The sequence below is a fragment of the Anneissia japonica genome, unplaced genomic scaffold, assembly GCF_011630105.1.
Source record: "Anneissia japonica isolate Jap-2015-1 unplaced genomic scaffold, ASM1163010v1 scaffold1356_len1145284_cov175, whole genome shotgun sequence".
In the NCBI taxonomy this organism is placed as follows: Eukaryota; Metazoa; Echinodermata; class Crinoidea; order Comatulida; family Comatulidae; genus Anneissia; species Anneissia japonica.
The window spans coordinates 540,989-563,043 of record NW_022706987.1 but is presented as its reverse complement, the minus strand read 5'-3'; the positions used below and the strand labels follow the sequence as shown (position 1 = coordinate 563,043).

The 22,055-nt window shown below is 33.5% G+C and overlaps 1 protein-coding gene across 1 annotated transcript in view; it reads left to right on the top strand.

The window, feature by feature from the left end:
• The window catches only part of LOC117106272 (collagen alpha-1(V) chain-like), a 33,620-nt gene that overhangs the window by 9,099 nt on the left and 2,466 nt on the right, over positions 1-22,055 (top strand). Inside the window, exons 2-8 of the mRNA XM_033247632.1 lie at positions 10,360-10,504; positions 12,148-12,312; positions 12,702-12,897; positions 14,470-14,562; positions 15,741-16,625; positions 19,577-19,699; positions 20,724-20,828. Coding sequence (XP_033103523.1) covers positions 10,360-10,504; positions 12,148-12,312; positions 12,702-12,897; positions 14,470-14,562; positions 15,741-16,625; positions 19,577-19,699; positions 20,724-20,828 — 1,712 coding nt within the window. The remainder of the gene's footprint in view (positions 1-10,359; positions 10,505-12,147; positions 12,313-12,701; positions 12,898-14,469; positions 14,563-15,740; positions 16,626-19,576; positions 19,700-20,723; positions 20,829-22,055) is intronic.

The following is a 22,055-nucleotide window of genomic DNA, read 5'->3' as shown; positions in this document are numbered from 1 at the left end:
ACATATATATACATAATATATAGACATATATACGTATATATATATATATATATATATATATACATAATATACATACTTATATATATACATACTTATATATATACATACTTATATATCTACATAATTATGAAATCATCGCACAATTTTTACCTGTCTGCAGTGACCAAAAAGTCAGCTCTCTCGAATGCTAAAGAAATGTTTATTTCGTTAAAGAACGTCTATCAAAATAGCATTACCAACAAGATCTTCTAACACAATACAAGTTACAATTAGTAATTGTATCTGTACTGACAGTACTTGCTGATGTGCAGTTAACGCGTACTACAGCAGCACAAATCAGCATACGCACAGCTACGCACACAATTTAATATCATATCACTATAGCAACCAATGACTGCAACAGTTGGTTATCAAAACCAAAGGAAATTGCCTTGTCAAACATTAGAAGATGGCGATTATACATAATTGTTAATTAAATAATTGTGTGGAAGGCGACCAAATTAAGTTCATGAACTTTAAGTCATGGCTACCTAAAATTAGATGAACAAAGTAAATTATAATAAAAATTGTTATAATTTGTGTAGTAGTAGGTGGAGTAGCCATGCTACGACATATACAGTACAGTAAATATGAGAATGCTGACAAATGGATTGTATCCACAATAACGGACTAAAGACTTTAAGAAGTAGTCTACAAGTGTTTATTAAACTGACTGGTACATCATATATACAAGTGTTAATAAATATTCATGTCATTTGGATATCATCATCATGTTGGAATGCAAAATAGAGACTTAGTTCTTGGGTGTCTGTCTTACATTAATCAATAAACTAACTAAACTATTGAAGAGTTTCATCACCTTTATTACTGTTAGTTTCACTATTAAATCTAAGTAATGTATAACATATGTAAATAAGATAGGAATATCAGAGCATATCCTAACACATATCTTAACAAAAATTTAAAAAACCGGGTGAACACAAACAAAAATTTGGGAAAAAATCAAAAAGAAGGTCAATCTATACAAGCAAAATCATTTATTTCAAGTCAAGAGAAACAGTAAAAATGGTAATCCAGACTTGATAATATAACTAACTACTGTACAGTACTCTTTTATCATAATTGCTTCTACTGTTCACTATATACCGAGAACAGATGGCTTTTATTTGCTTTTGAAACTAAAGACAGAAGGTTTATTTTTAAAATCAAGAGGTATATTTTTACAATGTTTAGGGCCATTATAGAAGGCAGAATACCACAATTAGTTTTGGAAATGATGGATCGGAAGTAAAATTCATCTCAGAAAATCTTGTGTTATAGTACAGTGTATGTATCTCAGATGCGTTGGTAAATAAAGAACGTATATGGGATGGAACGTGTTCATGTTCATTTTATCACTCAAAAAGTTGTCAAAATATAATTTGTTGTTTTTATTTTATTAGTTGTTTTTTATTACAATAAAAAAAATAGTAATGGTAAAAAGGTGTCCCCTTATGTGGTTGAAAATTTTGAAAAGTATAATTTGGTAGGTTACATGGCCGTAATAGTGGTTCAACCGACACTGGATTTTGGTAAATGGTAGTTCAAGTCCCTACTAATTTTCAGTAAAATAGGTAGTGCAAGTGTCTCATGTCTTGGAGTGGCTGCTGCACCTGCCCCCCCCCCCCTATTCTAAATTGCAACAATAATTTACAATGCAACAGTAAATTTATGATAAAATAAAAATGTCAGAAAAAGAACAATAATTGTATATTGTTCCAGATTCCAGTGCTATGACAGATACGTCCAGCAGAATGATTAGAGTAATGACTTAGAAATCAAGATGAGAATTTGAATCCTATGAAGGTACCCATGAAAAAATAAATCCCATGATTACAGTATGTAGTTCAAGTCCCTACTAATTTTCAGTAAAATAGGTAGTGCAAGTGTCTCATGTCTTGGAGTGGCTGCTGCACCTGCCCCCCCCCCCTATTCTAAATTGCAACAATAATTTACAATGCAACAGTAAATTTATGATAAAATAAAAATGTCAGAAAAAGAACAATAATTGTATATTGTTCCAGATTCCAGTGCTAGGACAGATACGTCCAGCAGAATGATTAGAGTAATGACTTAGAAATCAAGATGAGAATTTGAATCCTATGAAGGTACCCATGAAAAAATAAATCCCATGATTACAGTACAATAACCAATAACTGTCAAACACACTATTAAAGTAACACACACACAGAGCCCTTTACTGATCCATTTTAGAAATCAAGAAAAACAGTGTTCATTTTATCGCTCAAAAAGTTGTCAAAATATAATTTGTTGTTTTTATTTTATTAGTTGTACAATAAAAAAATAGTGATGGTAAAAAAAAGTTGTCCCCTTATGTGGTTGAAAATGTATTGATTTGACCATTTGGCACACTCAGAAACTATTTTTCACGAAAATTGTCCCTTTAATAGGGGTGTCCCAACAGAGAGGATCTACTGTAAATTGTGTATACAGGCGAGGTCTACAGTTAGTGGTACAGTAGGAGTCTATTAGCTCAGTTGTTTTATGACTGGATCACTTGACTTCACAAGTACTGTAGTCATGGGATAGTCTGCTGTATCCAAGCAAGTCAGTGAGGCAGACAGAATCAACCTTTGAGGAAATGATTAGTTATTAGGTAGACACTCCGGAGAATTCACCGCCAACTGGGTCACTTCAAAATTTAAGATACAAATTAAAATATTTCTTAGCCATAAAAACTGAAATAGGAAGTTGTATACCTTATCAACTATACATTATAACAATGAACCACATTTCAATATCACACTGTACTTACTGAAAGCAAAAGAATTTTGTTATTTTCTTTTGGCCTAATCATCAACGTTTAGATGGTCTGAACTAAATTTATTATGCCATCGCTAGTGCATTGCTCAGCCTCAGTTTAGCGACAGGCCATGGTTGGATTAGGATAATTCGTAGATCATGAGTTTGTCGTATTATTACTATCCTTGTATTTGTATAAATAAATATTGAATGACTGTAGCCTCACCTCATTGTTGGAATCTGCTATCTGGTCCCATTAAAAATGCTTGCACTGTTAACACATTTAAGTCTAGGTTTTTTCTTAGCTCTTAGGTTAGGTAAGTGAGAATCAGAAAGAGAAGAAAAACAATGGTAAGTAAAATGAAAACAAAGAAAATTGAGAAGAAAAGTAAATTATACAGAGAAGGAAAGACAGAAACAGAAGGAAATAAAAAGGTAATTATTAAGAAGAGGTAAGGAAATAGATAGAAATGGAAAGGAAAGAAAGGAAATGAAAGCAATTAAGAACTAAGAACAATGGAAAATGAAGTACATGAAAAGGAAAAAAGGAAAAGAATGATAAAAAGTATGATGAACTAGAAAAGAAACGAGAGCAAAAAGAAGGAAAAAATGAAAGGAAAACAATAAAAAGATTAAGGAAAAATAAAAGGAAAAGAATGAAAACGGTAAGGTAAAGCAAGGAAAGAAAACGAATGTAAAAGAAGGAAAAAAAACAAAAAGAAAATGAAATGGTTAAGAAAGGAAAATGAAAAGAAAGAAAATGAAAAGGTAAGGAAATGAGAAGAAAGAAAACGAAAGAGTAAAGAAAGGAAAAGAAAAAGAAAGAAAACGAAAAGGTAAATAATGGAAAAAAAAAGAAAATGAAAGGGAAAGAAAGAAAAGAAAAAGAAAGAAACCAAAATGATTAAGAAAGAAAAATAAGAAACTGAAAAGGTTAAGAAAGAAAAAGAAAACGAAAAGGTAATGAAATGAGAATAAAGAAAATGAAAGGGTAAAGAAAGAAAAAGAAAATGAAAAGGTAAAGAAAGAAAAGAAAAATAAAGAAAACGAGGAGGTTTAAGATAGAAAAAGAAAGGAAATGGCAAAAAAAGAGAAAGGAAAGAATAAGAAGTGTGGAAGTGAAATAAAAGGAAAATATAATGTAAGAAAAGGGAAAACATGAAAAGAGGTAGAAAAATGAAAAATGTAAGGAGGAAAAGGGGGCAGGGGAAGAAAAGGTAACGAAAGAAATTACAGGGAAGTAAAGGAAAAGAGAGACGGGTCATAAGTATGAAAGAAAATAAAAGAAAAGGGGAAAAATGAATTGGAAAAAAGAGTAAAAGGTAAGTGAGGAAATGTGACTAAAGGAAATAAATATTTTTTAAAAAAGTAAATAAATTTCTGTATTTTTCAAATTATTTATTAACATTATATATTTATTTATCTTTTATTGTTGTTATTCGTTATTATTACTCATTATTTTTGTTTCCGGTGAAACTTTTAATAATTTTTACCACTCCATGCTGTAAAGCGCATAGAGGTATTTTACATTATGCGCTATATAAATTGACAATTATTATTATTATTATTACTCAGGTAGACAAACAAAAGAATTGTAGACCTAGATGCATGGTTCCCGGAACGCCGCCCCCTTTGTGGCGAGTGCGAAGCACAAATCAGGGTCAAAAGTGGAACGTGAAATTTGGTATGGTTTCGTAGTAGATTTCCAAGAAAAACTTCAGCTACCTGTATTTCTCGACTGAGACGTCAGTGGGAGCTGTAATTTGTATGGCAAGGAGATTGTGCAAACCTTAATTCGTATTAAGGCAATTTACACCCAGAAACCTTGTAGTTATTAATATTTTGGTTATACAGTAATAGAAAATATTCATTTTTTGGTGACGTCACACTCACAATATAGTTAGCATGCATACGTCATATGCTAGATTACGTCACCTTTTCCTGGTAAGGCAAACTATCCTGCTGTGCTTTTTTCATGGATAAACACCACTGCTTTGCACATGGATGCCTTGTCCTAGCTAGGGATACAAGAGCCTCATTTTTAGCATTGTATAAGGTACCTCTGCAACTGAATTATTTTTATAGTTATTTGTTTGTTTGTTTGTTTTTTTTATTTTAATTTATTTCTTTCAAAAGTGTACTTTCTGTCACATATTATTGCATTGTCAAGTTAGGCCTGGGCCTAGGCCTAGAAAAAAGAGCAATTTTTAATAATATAACCTCATTTCCAACAGTAAACAAGCAGCTGTTGGCATACCTAGTAAAATTCCCGGCCCTTTCGACCGGTTACATCTATGAGTGAATTTTAGGTATATCCCGGCACTTCAGGGACATAACTATGTGTACGTCCCCTGCTCAGTCCCGGCTAGTGCCCCGCTATGACCCGGGGTCGGGGGAGGGGTGGGACTAGAATTGACAAGTGCATGAGTTGATGAAAAAAATATTAACACTACTCGGTGAAAGTGTTTCGTAAACATAGGACAGATGCTACAGTAAACATGGAGGAAAGTTAGCTTCTAATTCACTTTAAAGCATTAAATAAATACGGATGAGTTTTTCATTTATACAAGTTTGAGCAATTCTTAAACCTGTTACTGGTCAGTTTAAATTAGTAATATTGTTATCAAAAATTTCACCCAAATTTATAATTGATGCCTAATTTTAAGCTTATGGTATTATAATATAAAGAGTTCAACAGAGTGATGTTAACTTGGACTAAAGTATGTACAGTATTCAAATTCAAAAATATAAAATCAAAATCAATTAAAATCTTAAACTATACTTAAACTACAGGACACTTACTGTAACTACCAATAAAATTACAACATTAAAATTGTGGGATAAAACGATGGTCTTGTATAAAATTATTATATATAGTATACTATAAAATATGTTCCATAAATTTCGTTTCAGAATTTGGTGGAGTGTTTGTTTCTTTTAAGTCACTGCAAAGGCTTTGGTCATGTACATGAAATTGTAAAACTGTTAAAATTAAGATTTCTTTGTTTGGGTAAAATAGTGCAGTTCAATCTTGTTTCATAATTATGGTTGTCACAATGTTTTTTAAAAAATGAATTAAAACGTGGAATAATATTATTGATTGGGATTTATACATAAAGTAGCCAATTTGGATTTGATTTATGTCTTTTAGCTTACGTATTTTATGTTTAGAAAAGTATTGGTCAGTTTTAATCAGTTTTACTTGCCCATACAATTGCGGAACAAGTAAGAGTAGGGTATGTACAATAGTACAGCATATCTGTATCACAATAATGTTAAATACTGAAAAAAATTGTAAGTGCATCTAGGTGCAGCAAAAAAACCCCCATAATTTTATGTTTTATGATTTTGTTATCATGAGAAAGTTACCAAAACATGTATCTTGCTGAATTTAGGGGCATTAAGTTATGTAGCCTGTTATTTTCCTTGTGATAGTTGCTGCGAAGCAGCCAATTCATATTCTTGACAGCAATTTGACCTCTGAAAGGTCATTGTTTGTCAAAAAACAATCGCCAAAGACAACTGAAAAGCGGAGTTTCCTTCTTCCGTTCTGCCGGGTAAAATCAATTACTTTAGGCGACGTTTGTAGACTAACCTACTCATACCAACGTCGGCATGTCGCGACGCTGGAGTACTAGCGTTTTTACTATATTTCTAGGTTTCCTATTTCTACGTTTAATCGGCTCATGTCTCAGCCACAATATTTTGAGGCGAATATTATTTACAAACCCAGTTAAACTTATTTACTAGCCTATTTTGAACGTGTTATTATTACATTTAGGCGACGCTTGTTGTAGACTGGCATAGTGTTTTCGGAAATAAATGCCATTTTATACACATACGCAGATCGATTCGCCAGCAGCGAGTCATCGCCAGCAGCAGCAAGTCGTCAGCAGAGAGATGTCACTGCAGCAAAACACTATTGTACACGGTACCAATGCTGTTCTAATATAGACAATGGGTCGTGCTCATATTATTTGTTATATTTTTATTATTCATTATTTTCACTTGACTCGCATAAATAATTTTGTTCGAAGAACATTTTATGCAGTTGTACTTCACAGCACTTCACTTGTAATTTGCAATTTCTAGTAATAAAATGTTATTCTAGGGAATATAATAATGTTTTGAATTGTAGTCAAAGATTTGAGTTGATTGATGATCTAGTTTATCATTCCTGTAGTAGTAGTTATTTCCCAAAAGATTTGAAGTATATTTCAAGAGTTAATCTTCTGTTTCCTCTTAGTCGGTTTGCTGGTGAGCCACATCTACTTGAAACCTGAATCAGAATGATATATATCCTAATTCATATTGGTACTTGGATTATGTGAAGGTTTCTATGTCAAGGAATTAAAATGTGGCAGATTCAAGGAGGCCAAGGTGGCCCTGGCTCCTCTAAATTTGTCAAAATTATAAAAAAAAAAAAAAACAAAATTTTTAAAAATAAAAAAAAAAAAAAAAAAAAAATAATAATAATATTAAAATTCCTGAGAGTGCCATTTCCGGCAAATCTAGAGGTGTTATGATCATATATTTGCATACCTCAGTCCAATTATATTCAAATTCCTGAGAGTGCCATTTCCGGCAAATCTAGAGGTGTCATGATCATAAATCATACCTCAGTCCCAACCATGGTGGGCTGAGGTGTTATTTACCCCCTATCTGTGAAGTCCTTCCCTGTGCCTCCTCTACAGTATTTCGAATTCCTAGATCCGCTACTGAAAATGGCTATATATGTTACCTTTAAAATAAAAATCTGTTTTTTTTTTTTACTGCAGGTTGTCATATATTCATGTTATAGAAAATTTAGCAAGAATTGTAGCTAAAATTAAAATTGTCATTTGGGAAAAATTTGGCATTAAAGTTTTATGAATTGAAAGAGATGATGATACCGTGTTAAACGGTACGTGCTCGCACTGCTCCGGAGAGATAAGAAGAAAATGACTTTTTTTTGGCACAACAAAAATAAAAATTACCCGTATACTGATTTCAAATGCATATGCTACAGTACACTCGGTGAATCTTTTGCCTACTACCAGGGTAGTGCGCTGCCAGCGTTTGAATCGGGCCGATGTACTGTAAACACGGAAATGGGTGTATTCTACTCTAGATTTTCGAACCGTGAGTTGTATACTGTATTTTGTTGACTATTATAATTTAACTTGTGATGATAAAAACAAATCTGTTTTATTTAATGAATTAATTATAACCAAAGAGTTACTAACAAGACCACTATCTCAATTATTGCGTGTGAGAAACGGGGAACTGAATCTCAAGTATTTGCATGCAAGTGATGAAAATAAGGTTAATGCATGCACTGAGTAGTGGGCGACTAGAACTGTCCATTTTCAAGTGGGGTATAGATATATTTTTACTATGATTAATACCATAAAACTGGGGTGGGCATTAAAAATCAGTTGGCGGGCCAAAAAGAATTTCTGATTTTACACTGAGGGCCACACCAAAAATTTGATCTTTCCAGTGCGCTTTCAAAAACCAAGCACTGCATTTACACCACTTTATTCCCAGTTTTAATATTACTTTTTACATATGATCGGTGTCAGGCCGTAAAAAACAAGGTGTTTTCTAGCCAATGTTGCTTGGTGGGCCACACACATAGGGTTTTTAATTCATGTTTGCAGGCCGCAAAAAAAAAAAAATCGCTGTCGGGCCGCATGCAACCCGTGGGTCGCACTTTGCCCGTCTGTGCCGTAAAACCTCGAATATAGAAGCCCTATAGGCTTCTTTATTTAGAGTGAACTTTGGATGGGCTTCTTTTCGAGGCTAATTTTGCAAAGTAAAGAGGGCGGGGGGGGGGCTTCTTTTCAAAATGAATGCTGTAGCCTGCCCTCAATTTGAGACCACTTTGTGTACCTAAAATTTGGGGTGACCTCAGTGTTTGGTCTTGAATTAGAAACCTCTAAATAGAGACCATGGGCTGGAAGTGGTTTCCAAGCAGTAGAATTAGAGGGAGCCCAACCTAAAACCTCTAAATGAGGACTGAAGTTAAAGTGGTCTCCAAAAGACATAATAGGACAACAAATTTTTATTTCAAAGAAACTTTTGTTTGCTTTTTAAATAGTTTTACCTATTGAAACTGTTTAAAACATTGAAAAAAATATGAAAAGCATACCGTAAAGTAAACATAACATTTACACATCATTTGACTTCAGGTTTAGGTATGTAGTGTTCATTCTTTACGTAAAGAAAGATGTTCTTTTGTGCTCCTTGGCCTTTACTTATGTTCCCAATCTTCAATAAGCAGCTCTCTAATGAGTTTTTGATTCTCAGCCAGTGGCCTAAATTTAAAAAATTTCTTTTTAAAAGCCAGTTTTTTCAAAAGAAAAAAAAAAAACGCATAAAAAGATAATACACTTTAAGAATACTGTAGTCTTGGGGCTATACAGGATCAAAAAGAGTGATATTGTCCTGAGCATTTTGACAACTTTTTAAAGAAAATCTTGAACTCTATCTTGAATAAATCGAAAGATTTTAGTGGCTGCAGTGGTGTTGTTTTACTGCTATTCATTGGGGCTGCTCCTGCAAACTCCACTATTTTCTTCTTTGCATCAAAGATGATGCTTTTCCCACCATCCTGAGTGTCTCCAGTTCCTCACTCTCTATTAAAATATCTTAAGATAATATCTTATGTTTAAAATAACATATTATGTTTAAGTATGGCACGTAAAGGTTTACCTTCTGTTTCAGCATCTTGATTGATTACAACGGCTTCTTTTATTTGAGAAAGTGTTAATTTATACAAAGAATACTTGATGGCTCCAGGATCTGCCAGACAGAGGGACGGGAGGTCCTGACGGAGGCTAAATGAGCGAAGCAGCCAGAAAGATACGAATGTTGGACAAATTTTTGTGAACTGTTATTCGTTTTTTTTTAACATCAAGCTTATGTTTTCATAGGAGAAATAGCTATAATTGACCCACTAAGTTTAGGGCGGGGGGGGCCGCCTAAAGGGGTGTGGCGCAGCGTGTAAGTGTTGGACTTTTGATCGTAAAATCGGGAGCTCGACACTCGTCACATTGCTCGTGTCCCTGAGCTAGGCACTTTACGTTTGCCTTGTATAGTCTGCTTACAGTATGTGATAGGCGCTATATAATTTCTGGTTAAAAAAGAAATAACAAATATAAATAACAAATCTGCAAAATAACAAAATGCAAAATCTACCCTTTTCATAGCTATACCCCTCTCAGCCCCCACCAACTATTTCGCCACCACTGGCGGGATCGATCCTCGCCAGTGGTGGTGGAATAAATACCTATGTTGTAGGTAAGTGAATGTACATCCTTGTATATTCCTGGCCCCAAAACCTAGATTCAGAAATACCGGGTTGGTGTCCAGCTGGAAAAAGTTTCCACAGTTAATGTAAAGAGACTAGAGTAATTTTAAATCTACAGAGCGTTATATAAATATATTTTTCTTTATTATAAATTATTGAAAATTATTAAGCATTTTAAAGCATCATCATTCCTATTAACAAGCAGGCCTAATATGAAATATGAAAATACGAAATGAAATTTACAACTTTGTTTATATTCACAGGAATAATTGACCTCTTAAGCCTAATTAAAGTTGAGGAGTTTACTGATGATGTGCAGGTATTAAGCAACAAGAAGGAATGCCTGTATTATCAATTCCAACCAGCAGCTGAGGTCAAGGTTTCATTGTCCAGTTTATCTGCAGCCAGGTATATAAATAGGTTGAAATTGATTTAATTAATTTAGTATCAAATTGCTATTAAATTTTACAATAATTAGAAAATTTAACAATATCAAATTTTGTATAGAATATTTAACTCCAAATCAATCAACTTCAACATGGTAATTTCTTATGGTAGTGGCGCTATAGTTGTAGCGATAGGCTCTACTTTTCAAGAAGCACACAGATAACTTACAATAAAATGGCTATTTAATTTATTAGCCTCCAGCAAAACTTCAGGGAGGCTATTGTTCTTTTCTATGTTGTCGTTTTCGTCGTCCTCCTCGTTGTCGCTGTCGTTCTTAATTTAAGAAATGTAATTTGTTTGTTACCATGATAATAAATAATAATAAAAATTTTAGTAAGTCCGGTTGGTTCCAAACTTGGCGAAATGGTAGATGGTAATAAGAAGACGGAGCCTGTTGTTTTTAGTACATGTGTGAATATGCTAATTACTCATTCAATTGCTTGATTAATATATCACAAATCAGGTCATTTAAGCTAGTTACCACGATAACTGAAGTTGCAGAACACTGCAGCGAGAATTGTCACTGGGTGGCAGGAGCATATTACCCCAGTCCTGCGAAATCTGCACTAGATACCTGTGCGTAAGATGTTAGTTCAAGGTGTTACTTCTGACATATAAATACTGACTGTACAACTCCCTGTCCTACATCAAAGAACTAAAAATAAGTGATCAAAGCAAGAGAACTCTCAGGTCATCGCAGCGATTTTATTCTCTAATGAGAGGACCTGCAACGATCACTTACAAGGATGGGATTTTCCATATCTCTTTGGAATGGACTTCCTTGTGATGTATGTGATGCCAGCAGATTAGGACAGTTTAAAGCAACGTTCACATAAAGCCCGGATTCCGGTCCGGAGAAAAAATTGTGAGAAATGGCTTCAGTGGTAAATAATAGAAGCATTCACATCTACACAGTCCGATTTATTTTTCACATCTAGCCCTCCTAGACAAAATTTCTAAGCCTATTATAATTATATCCATCATGCATTGTGCCCAGGCGTATTTTTATTTTTTACCTGATCGATTTGTATATTCAGTATTTAATGCAATGACACAGCATACGGCAATAGGTAACACGCTGCTCATCTCTGCACCGCCCCGCACGAAAAGGCGATCAGACCTGATCAAACTGTTTATTTCGCAGCTAGCTGGAACGATAATTGTTCACGGGAGGCACAGTTGTATTACTGAGGAGATAGTTTAGTTTCTATGTGACGTAATGAAGCTGGCAAATATAGCCCGAGGTGACGTGTCTGTTATTTGGCGGCATGGGCAAATATTTTGTTGACACGAGCACTACTGTACAAAACTGAAGAGATGTAGATTTTATGTGATGTAAACAACTTGCGAAACATGGCAGCAGAAATACTTTTTGTATGGTTTTTGACTGCTTTTTTAGTTGTCATCCAATATCCAGGCTAGAAAAGTAGGCTGTCGTGCTTGTGATAGAAACCCTATGGAAGATGAGCACATTCCTGCCAGCGGTTTTTAGAGTAGATGGGTGAAGTTTCGCGGAGACAATTACCAAAATTAATATATAGATAATGATGATGATGATGATTTGTGGCAGCAAGAAATAATTTTTTATCATTTTTTTATTGTAGTTTTTCTCAAAGGTTGTCAATTGTTATGCATATAAAGTATCAGCAAGTATTTGTGTCCAACGTGCTCACAGTGGTTGATTCCCACAACATATTTCAACTTCGAGTTCTTGTCGGATCGAATGTCATTGATGTTCAACTTCGCCTAGGTACTCTACAGTCACACAGGTAAGACCTTTGATATTGCAGTCTGGAAAGACTTTGGTGAGAGAATCCATGTGTCATAATGTGACAAGCTCTGGCAAAAAAAAACCCACCGTTTGTTGCATTTTTTAATTTCGCACATGCACCCAAAACATTTTCATGTTTTTGCATTTTATATAAAATATATTGAAGAATATTTTTGCAAAATATCAATCACTAAATCTAACTGAAAATATATATTAAAATTACTTTAAAAATACAAATCTTAATAATAAACTATTGATTTTGGAGTCTTTAGAAGCATTTTTCTCAAACCTACATGGGTGATATCCAATGAAATAAATAATTGCTAATTCTCAAATAATTTTCAAAAACCCATTCTGTTTTTTTTTTATTAAATATTGAATTTGTAGGTTTTTCATTGAGGAGTTGACTGATAATGTTTGGCATAAAATCAGCATAAGCATTGATTCCGGTAGAATACGTTTATATTACAACTGCAGAGAGGTGTCCTCTTTAAAAATTGATGATCAATACCCATTAAAAATAGATTCCAGAAGCATAGTTGTCATTGGAGGTTCATTGATGCCTTTTGAAAAATCATTCCAGGTAAGATACGTCTTCATCCTTCATAGACGGGTGGCCATCAGATTGAAAATGCTCAAAAAACTTTTTCGTATGAATCATTTGTTACAAGCTGGCAACAAGGTGAATCCTCATCACACCAGCTCTTGGCTTACACGGAAGGGGCTGTTTCTATGCTGAATTTTTTAGTGAACAAAAAAAAAAAAAAAATGGCAGATTTTACACATTTTACACAAAAATTGTATTTGGAAGCTAGTACATCACTAGAAGATTTAATTTGAATACACAGTAGAGCTCCCATTAAGGGGACACCTTCGGGAACAAAAAAGGTGTCCCCTTAATAGGGGTGTTCCCTCAATAGGGGTACTGTTAAACCCATAAATGTGAAAACACCCACAAATATAACAGAAGATTCAGGTGTGAAGTTTGGGGTCATTTGAAGTGTTAACGTCCCAGACCATATCTCAAAAACTGACCAATAGATCAAAATAAAAACTTTACAGAACGGTGTGTCATGGTTCACTATGATAAAATGTTGTTGACAATCCGGAGTAGGGAGTTGACATGAGGGCCATGTATTTACGGTAAACGTCCCAGACCAGACATCCCAAAAACTGATCGACTGATCTAAATGAAATTTTTTGGAAACTTTAACCATGTATTATATAAATCTTTTGACGATCTACATTCAGGTGTAATTTCAGCATCATTTAAACTGCTAACGTCCCAGATCTAGTATCTCTAAAAACTTAACCAATGGATCTAAATGAAGCTTTCCAGAATAGTTTTTCATAGTCCAATGAAGAAATGATTAAATTTTGGTGACGATCCGTAGTAGGGTGTTGATATAAGGACCATTTAAAGAATATTTAAGAATTTAATTGGATGGGTGATTTATATTGAGGAGAATTATGATGTTGGTGGAGGTATGCACTCTCCGAGTGCCCTCTAGTTCTAGTCATTATTATTATTTTATTATTATTATCAAACATATTTTGACGGTTGTTCACATAAATTGTTATTTTGGTCAATCTTGACCTTTGACTCTTATATCTCGAAAACGCCCACGAAACTGGCTGATGACCCACCATTTTCGGGAATCTACACAAAAAGTCGGTCTAGAAAAGTTGGATATAAATGTGTCCCTCGTTGTGTGGTGAAAGCCCTTTCTCCTACTGGACTATTAAAACATACTTAAACATCAGAACGCCAACAAGCAAGGTAATAGTTTACAACACGGTTCGAGTCACTGTATTTAGTATGAAGTTTAAACACATTAGTTCACAGTTAGCCTTCAAATTAAAGTTTAAACATTAACGTATACCACAATCACACCTTCTCATCACAAGTTATCGGCGATAAGAATAGACCTACACATCGTTGGTCATTACAGGTAATAAGGATCTTTCAAGTATATGAGAGATTGATTTAATTTCATTTGTACAGACACCTGAAGAAGTTCACTGCATGAACGAATCTCGAGCCGTTCTAACCAGTGAGAGTGAAGAGATGTGGTTGTACTTTGAAAAACTGGTCTCGAATTTTGGAATAATATTAATAACATTTTTAAATGCTTTTTATTGTTACTTTCAATAGGGTGGAATTCAACGTCTATTAATTGTAGATAACACAGATTCTGCAAATATATGTAAAAATTATTTTACATGTTCTTCATACTCGCCTTCATGGGTAAGTACTCGTGTTTGAAATCAAGTGTTAAGGAAAGTATTTTATATTACACAAAAATCTGATGGTGATAATAATGATGACGATGCCACCAACGGTAATATTGGCATAGCCAGGGGGTGCCAAGGGTGCATGAGCACACCTCGTTCAAAGTTGCTTTAGACAATAACAAGCATTAATTTGCTATTTAAAGTCCCTTGAAATTTTTTTTTGGCTTTTTTACATACACTGTGTTTATTATTGGCTTTTCATAGCTGCTGCAAGAAAAGCCATTATAATAAGGAAAAGCCCAATAAGGAAAAGCCCTATGTTCTGTTTTACGAACAGAAACAATAAGTTTTTTTTCCTTCCACACTTTTTTCATATTTTTTTTTTGCACAGGGTTTTAGTCTATCCTGTTTCAATGAAGAAATGTTTAAATATTGGTAAGGATCCGAAGTAGGGTGTGGAAGTAAGGCCCATTTAAAGAAAAAAAAAAAAAAAAATTGTCAAACTATTAACACAGTTTGCATTTTCTAAAGCGTTTAAACTGTAAAATGCATGAAAAATTTTCCCCCAATCACCGAATTACTTTTTTAAACTAAAATGCACTGACCTACGCTGGGTAACCTCATAGCGCGCAATGGTTATGAGTCGCCATATTATTCTTGTTATTACCATTGCAACTGTAGTTCGAGTCTTACTAATCGAGTTAGTTTTCCTTTTTTTGTTTTTTTTTTTGGCATTTGGCAATAGCAGAAATAGCTTTAGTTTTTGTCCTTACTTATTTTCTTCTTCTATTCTGTTTTCCTATGTTTTCTTCTATGAGTTCTTCTGACTGGGCCTTTTGTCACTTACTGTTTCAAATATTGTCCGACAAAGAATACATTCAAAGATGTGCATATTAAAATATGACGTCATTTCAGATATTTTTAATAATAAAAGCTTAGTTCGAGTTTCCCTTGCATCAAGTTGGTTTTCATGTGTTTTTAACTTCATAACTGTATTCATAGTATGATTTCAATTTTGTTTTTGTGTGTGTTATTGTGTAACTCTTGATAAGGCTATGCCTTTATCGCGCATTATAATGGAGCATTTGTAGTTGTTATTGCCTCGTTTCATACATCATTTTATTATAAATTGGAATAGGCCTAATATCAATTGAATATTATAATTTGTAAATTTAAAAAAATATTTTATAGGTAATATCAACTAGTATTCCAGAATCTACCAATGTGCCAACAACTATGTATGTGCCAACTACCACACCTACACAAGATACAGGTTCCAGGGAAGATCAAAGAGAGAGTACAATTATCACAGAATTGTACACAGTATTTGAAGAACAGTCTATGTCAACTTCCATTCATTTTCCAACTGAGAAAACAAAAGAATCCATCATAGAAACAAGAACTAGTATTGAATCAACTGCAGTTTATACTACAAATATGTATGCATCCAGTCCTACAGCAGAGAGTAGCACCTCAACTGGTGATTTTCTTGTCACCACAGAAACATATGTTACTCCAAGTTATGCTACACAATATGTTTTTTCCGAAGGTGGCACCGAGACACCATTAGTGACTATGCTTACTGAGTTCTCAGAAACACAAGAGGAGGTTGCTAGAACTACTGGTACTAAAGCTGTGGGTGATGCATTTACTGGAGGAACAACTATTAAAAATGATATTACAGGTGTAACTCCCAATAATATAAACTCTACAGTTGCAATAGAAACTGGACATCCTACTGGTAATTTACCTACAGTGAGCACAGAATTGTCGGAAGTCACAGAATTTACCTTAACAACAGATGCATCATCACTGCTAACCTTGCACACTAACACACAAGGAAACAAAGGTGTTACAGTTGATATACAACCTTCTTTGCCAACTGTTTTACCAACAAAAGCTAGAACTAAACAAAACAGTAATAAATATTTACCACCGCCAACAAAAGAAAATGAAATTAAAATTGATGTTAATGAAAAAATAGGTGATCCAAAAATTGAAAAGGATGATAAAGATAGAGAAGACAAAGATGATAAGACCTTGGTTATAACAAAAATTGATGAGGATTTAAAGAAAGTAAGTCAAAAATACACTATAGTTGTTTTTTAAATTTAATGTCATTCACATAATTAAAAATGATATAATGATAATATATTTTATCAAAAACAAGATTGCGATGCAATGAAGGACCAAGGGTCCTATACACATTTGAGCATCCTCAAACATCAAACAAGAAAAACAAACAAATGCACAAACACAATAGACACACCTTGCAGAAACTGATAATGTAAAGTTTTGTTATAATAAATAAATAACTGATAAAGGACCCCGACATCCAATTCGCGAACATTCACTTTGCTGACAGCCAATTTGCCTACAATATATATAATTGTAATTTTTGAAATTATAAAATCATTAAGGTAATTTTGACCTATAGACGTTCTGTCGACAAATTTTCGCTAACAGCAGCCTCATTCACTGACAAAATGGTGAAATGATAGTTTATAATTACAGTAAGAGAAATAATTATATTTTGTATGCGCCCCTTTTAGTTTATATGCACCAGGTGTGGTCTACGGACCCCTTATAAAAAGAGGAAGAGTACATACAAAAAACAAACAAAAAAAACAAACAAAAAAAACAAAAAAAAAAACAAAAAAAAAAAACTAGGAGAGCACTGTACTCTAAACTAGGGTAATTTTCGAATTAAATGTACACTCCTCGCTGTGTCTATGCAAACACCACCCCAACCTAGCTCAGCACTTCGTACATCACATTCCCCCGGAATATTCTCTGGATCCACCCTGTGCACGAGGCTGGTAGAAGCATGGATGTTATACCTGCATGATTGTAGTTAATGGAACTAGCTATTTAAAATATCTTCAATTTCCACATTGTGACTAGCTGCGATACTCGAATGGATAGCTCATAACTGAATCAATAAACAGCATATCATTGATCGCCATACCAACGAAAGAGAATGATGAACATTCCTGTCTAAATTAAAAGGGTTAACATAAATAAGAAAAGCAGATAAAACTGTACTTTATTATTTTTATAAACATAATCTAACAATCCTTCACCTGCACTTGGCATCTTATGACCTACTTCTGTTTGTCCTTGCTCCGCGGTAAATTCGTATTGGCGGCGTACAAAGACGTTGAGATTGACCTTTTTGGCTGGCAACCAATTTTGTCCAAAGTTCTTAAGTCAAGACGAATATGAGTGAATTATGTCATGCAACTGGTTTAGAAACCAGTTTAGAAAAGTTCCCATATTGTCAAAGAAAAAAATGTGCACCATCAAAACCAAATGGGCACCATCCTTTATGAGAGTAACATCAAAGTAACTAGGCTTATCAGTACTGTACGTCAGCACAGCGGTTAGCGGGTACGATGCAAAAGATTGTCTCATCTGTCTATAGCAAAATGGAACATTCCAAGAAATAATCCTAATGCGTCGCCAACGACAGGTAATTACAGGTCTAATCACTGCTTGTGGTCCATGGGTATACGCATTGACTTATTTTGAGAGGCTCCCTAAGCAAGTGAAAAAAACAAGATGTGCTTAGTGTGTAAATTACACAAATTAATCACTTATAAGTATTAAAAAAAAAAAATTTACCTTGCATAGAAACTTCCGCACCTTCCCAAGCTGGAACTCAGGTTTTACTAGTAGTATTATATAGAAATCATCCTAATCCTATACATTACAATTGTCTACTGATTAACTTGGGTGGAGCTATCACTTGCAAAGTCAAAACAAATCTTGTTGAAAGGGTCTAGTTCACAAGCGTGCACAAGATTTGTAATTTCAAAAATGTGGTATTAGGTACAGTATCTGATTATGCTAAATTAGTTCTAAATTAATATAAAATTGATCAACTCATCCTTTAAAATAATTTGTAACAATTAAGTTCTTACGAACTATGTGTTACTACCCAAAATTTACTGCAGAACCCCTGTTTACATGTGAACCGTATGAACTGCGTAATTTTACTCTTAGAGATTTAAATGGCTAATGAATACAAACGGTTTGCCGCTTGAAATTTATGAGGTATAATAAATAATCTTTATACAAAATGTACATTTAAGTAATAAAAAGAATGAAAGAGCTTAGTTCAGTTTTCCTAAACTATTGTAGATCTCTTGGTTTCCGTTTCAATTCTCATCGCTGCTGTCCTTGTATTTCAGCTGGGGGACTGAAATGCAAGTAATGATAACGCTATTTAATGAACAAGTGTTATTCATTTTTGTTTAATATGGAGCTATCTGTAATCTTACTAGAAATTTACGTAAGCTAAAAAGCTGTCTGCTTATACCACATGGCACATGTTAAAAGTGTCTAAAATTACTGATTGTCGATGTTTTACCAATAGGATGAAAAGTCTATACAGTAGATAGAAGATGATTCGCCACAAAATTAAAAATTCAGAGCTATTTCATTTAAAAATTAGGCTCTTCCTAATGATTAGCAGTAGATTATTTTAGATTTATTCAGTTCATTCAGATTTAAAATACAATATAACATAACAACAAAAATATACAACAAAACCAATCACAATATTATCTTAATGAAAAAACGAATAACGCAAGAAAGGTTAAAAATAAACTTAATGCTTTCCTAACTAACTTTCATCGTCGACCACACATAACCCTTAGGTATATTTTTTACTACGATGCCTGGATTGTCCCGACAAAAGAAAGAGGGTTGCAAGATGTGGCGAGGGAGGGGAGGGTGTGTTTCCGGGTCCTGACATATCTAGGTGGGTTGAAGGGCTCTTCCACTGGTAACACCATTGACAGAAATTGGTATGTATAAAGTGAATTTATTCTAAATTTCACATCTAAAAAGGGGTTGGCCATTTGTCAAAAGATGCACATCCCCTTATTTCATGGAATGATTTACCTTTAATAGGGTTTAATTTACCTGAATAGCTGTGTCTTAAAAGATGGGTGTTATATGCAGTAAATGAAATAATTTTGTAAGATGAAAAAAATGAACTATGTTATACTATGTTTTTGCAGGATTTTGTACTGAGTGTGAAGGGTTATCCTGGTCTAACAGATGCATTTGTACAAGACCTGTTAAAATATGATGATGAATACACAGTGTACCACATAATAGAGGATATGAAGACAGAATGGCCGGTGTGATTTTAACTTTATGTTTAAGTATTACATCATGTTAAAAAATGTTAATTTGAAAACTTTATTACAATTTTTTTATATGTAGTAATACAGGGGTCCTAAGTCTTCCGCAAGTTGCGGCAGTCTTCCAGAAATTGGGACCTTCTCCCGCACCTCCGTAATAATATTTGCAAGTTTAAAAATTTTTTTTTTATAAAATGTCCTACGGAAGTCAATGCCGATGGGTATCATCATGTGCAGCAAAATGAAATAAAATTTAAGAAAGCTCATTTGACCAAATTACCTGGAAGTTAGTTCTTCTTTGGAACCCCTGGAAATATGTATTTATATTATTATTACACATCAATTATTTGTATTTGAAAATGTATTTTTATTAACTCTCTTATGAGAAAATAGGAAATTATAAGTTAAACTTTTTAAGGTGTTGAAAATCTTGTAAAATTATAAAATAATCAGTGTCATGTTCAAAGGTGACATATACCACCACTTGGTATTGGTAACATAATTGTGCTTAACTTGCTGTGTGAATTACTTAATAGGATTTTTAGTGTTTATTACAATTTTATTTTTTATGAATATTGAAGCCAACATGGTATTCATTGTATATTAACTAAACTAATTTTGGTATCATGCCTTGGTATAATTGTCAGATAGAGAGGTCAATCCCAAGATCTGATTTGTAGTTGGGATCGGATAATGTGCACACACTTTCGAATAATATCTATCTGTCCCTAAGTCTTGTTAATTCCTCTTGCTGATTTCATATAATTCACACAACAGGCTTGAGAGACAACTGTCAACAATGGTTTTGTAGACAAGAATGGTTTATTTTAAAATTTTTAACAACTGAGAAGTGGTTTGACAATATACAAAATGTTCCTACAGAATGTTTGAAAACAATTAATAATTCACTTATTTAAACCCACTTCTGCATTTAATTTGGTAAGTATTTAGCTCCAGTATTATTTTTTGGTTTTAAACTGTTTTAATAAGGTTGATAAGGCAACACATTTACATTTTTTAGGTTATACCTGGCCCCATGGGACCACAGGGAAAGCGTGGACAACTAGGACCACCAGGGCCAAAAGGAAAAAAAGGAGACCCAGGAAAAAAGGGAAGTCCAGGAATGGTAAGAAGCGAAACAAAATTTAGAAGAAAAGTTTGTTAGATGTGACCTAATTTTAAAAATTTATCCAATAAAATTTTGTAGCCCATCAAGCATAGTTATGAATAAAAATGATCTCTGTTCAAGAACATTTGGTTTTATCATGTTTGACCAAGTAGGTAACCCTACTATGACTTCATTTGTATTTTTTTTTTTTTAATTCTAGACCAAGAAATTTTCTTTCGTAAGGGTATATTTCATCTAAAGACAAATTTCAACATTGTTTACCACCGTCCATCTTTGTCTTAAAACTCATTAAACTATATTTTAATAGAGTAGCCCATACTCTTACAAAGCTGACTCGAGGGGGATGGGGGTTCCATTCAAAAATATAAATGAACTACACATGGTTCCAAAAGGTTAACCAATTTAACCAGTTTTAACCAGTTAAAAGAAGAGAAAATATTCTACTTGTATTTGCGAAAAATCTGAATACAATTATCCATAATGCACTGCTTCAAAATAGAGGTGAAACTTGTGATAGAATACTTAGGAATTCGAGTATGAAATATTATTTAAATGTGTGCAGGAAGAAGTAATACTATATTATTGCTTGCGGTACACCACGTAGATAGTTTTGAAAAGAAATGTTGTTTGTGGAAAATGTCTCAACGTTTGGATTGAGTTTCTTCAATCGTCTTCAGCAGAATAGTATCTGCAGAGCAAACAGGGAAATAGTTATATGTTTGGATAGTGATGCTGATTTTGTTTTTTTTATCTCTTTGTATTGTTTTGTGTTGTTTTGTCTTGGTGTGAATTCTTTTTCCTAATGCAAATGTTTATAGTGTTTTTTTCTGTTTTCAAATTATATGTTTCGGTGTAATTTTTCCCCCGTTTTGGTGTTTTTCGTGTTCTCGTGATGTTGATTTTGTTATCTTTTTTCCAGGGTGAGCTTTTCTCTTTTTTTCCCCATTTAAGGTTTTTTTTTTTGCTAGTTTGTTAATAATATTTTGTCTTTGGTAATTTTAATCTTGCAAATCTACTTGCAATTCAGTTATGTTTTACTGCAATGAGTTTATAAACAAAATGAATGAATAAAAAAAAACCATGGCTAACAACAACCATTTAAAAAAATAGGACCTGGTAAAAAATTTGATGATTTAATATCTTAAGATTTGAAGTTTAAGGAGTGACATTGATTCAGTTTGAAACATTCGTAAGCTTGGAATTTATAGTATCAATACAGGGGCG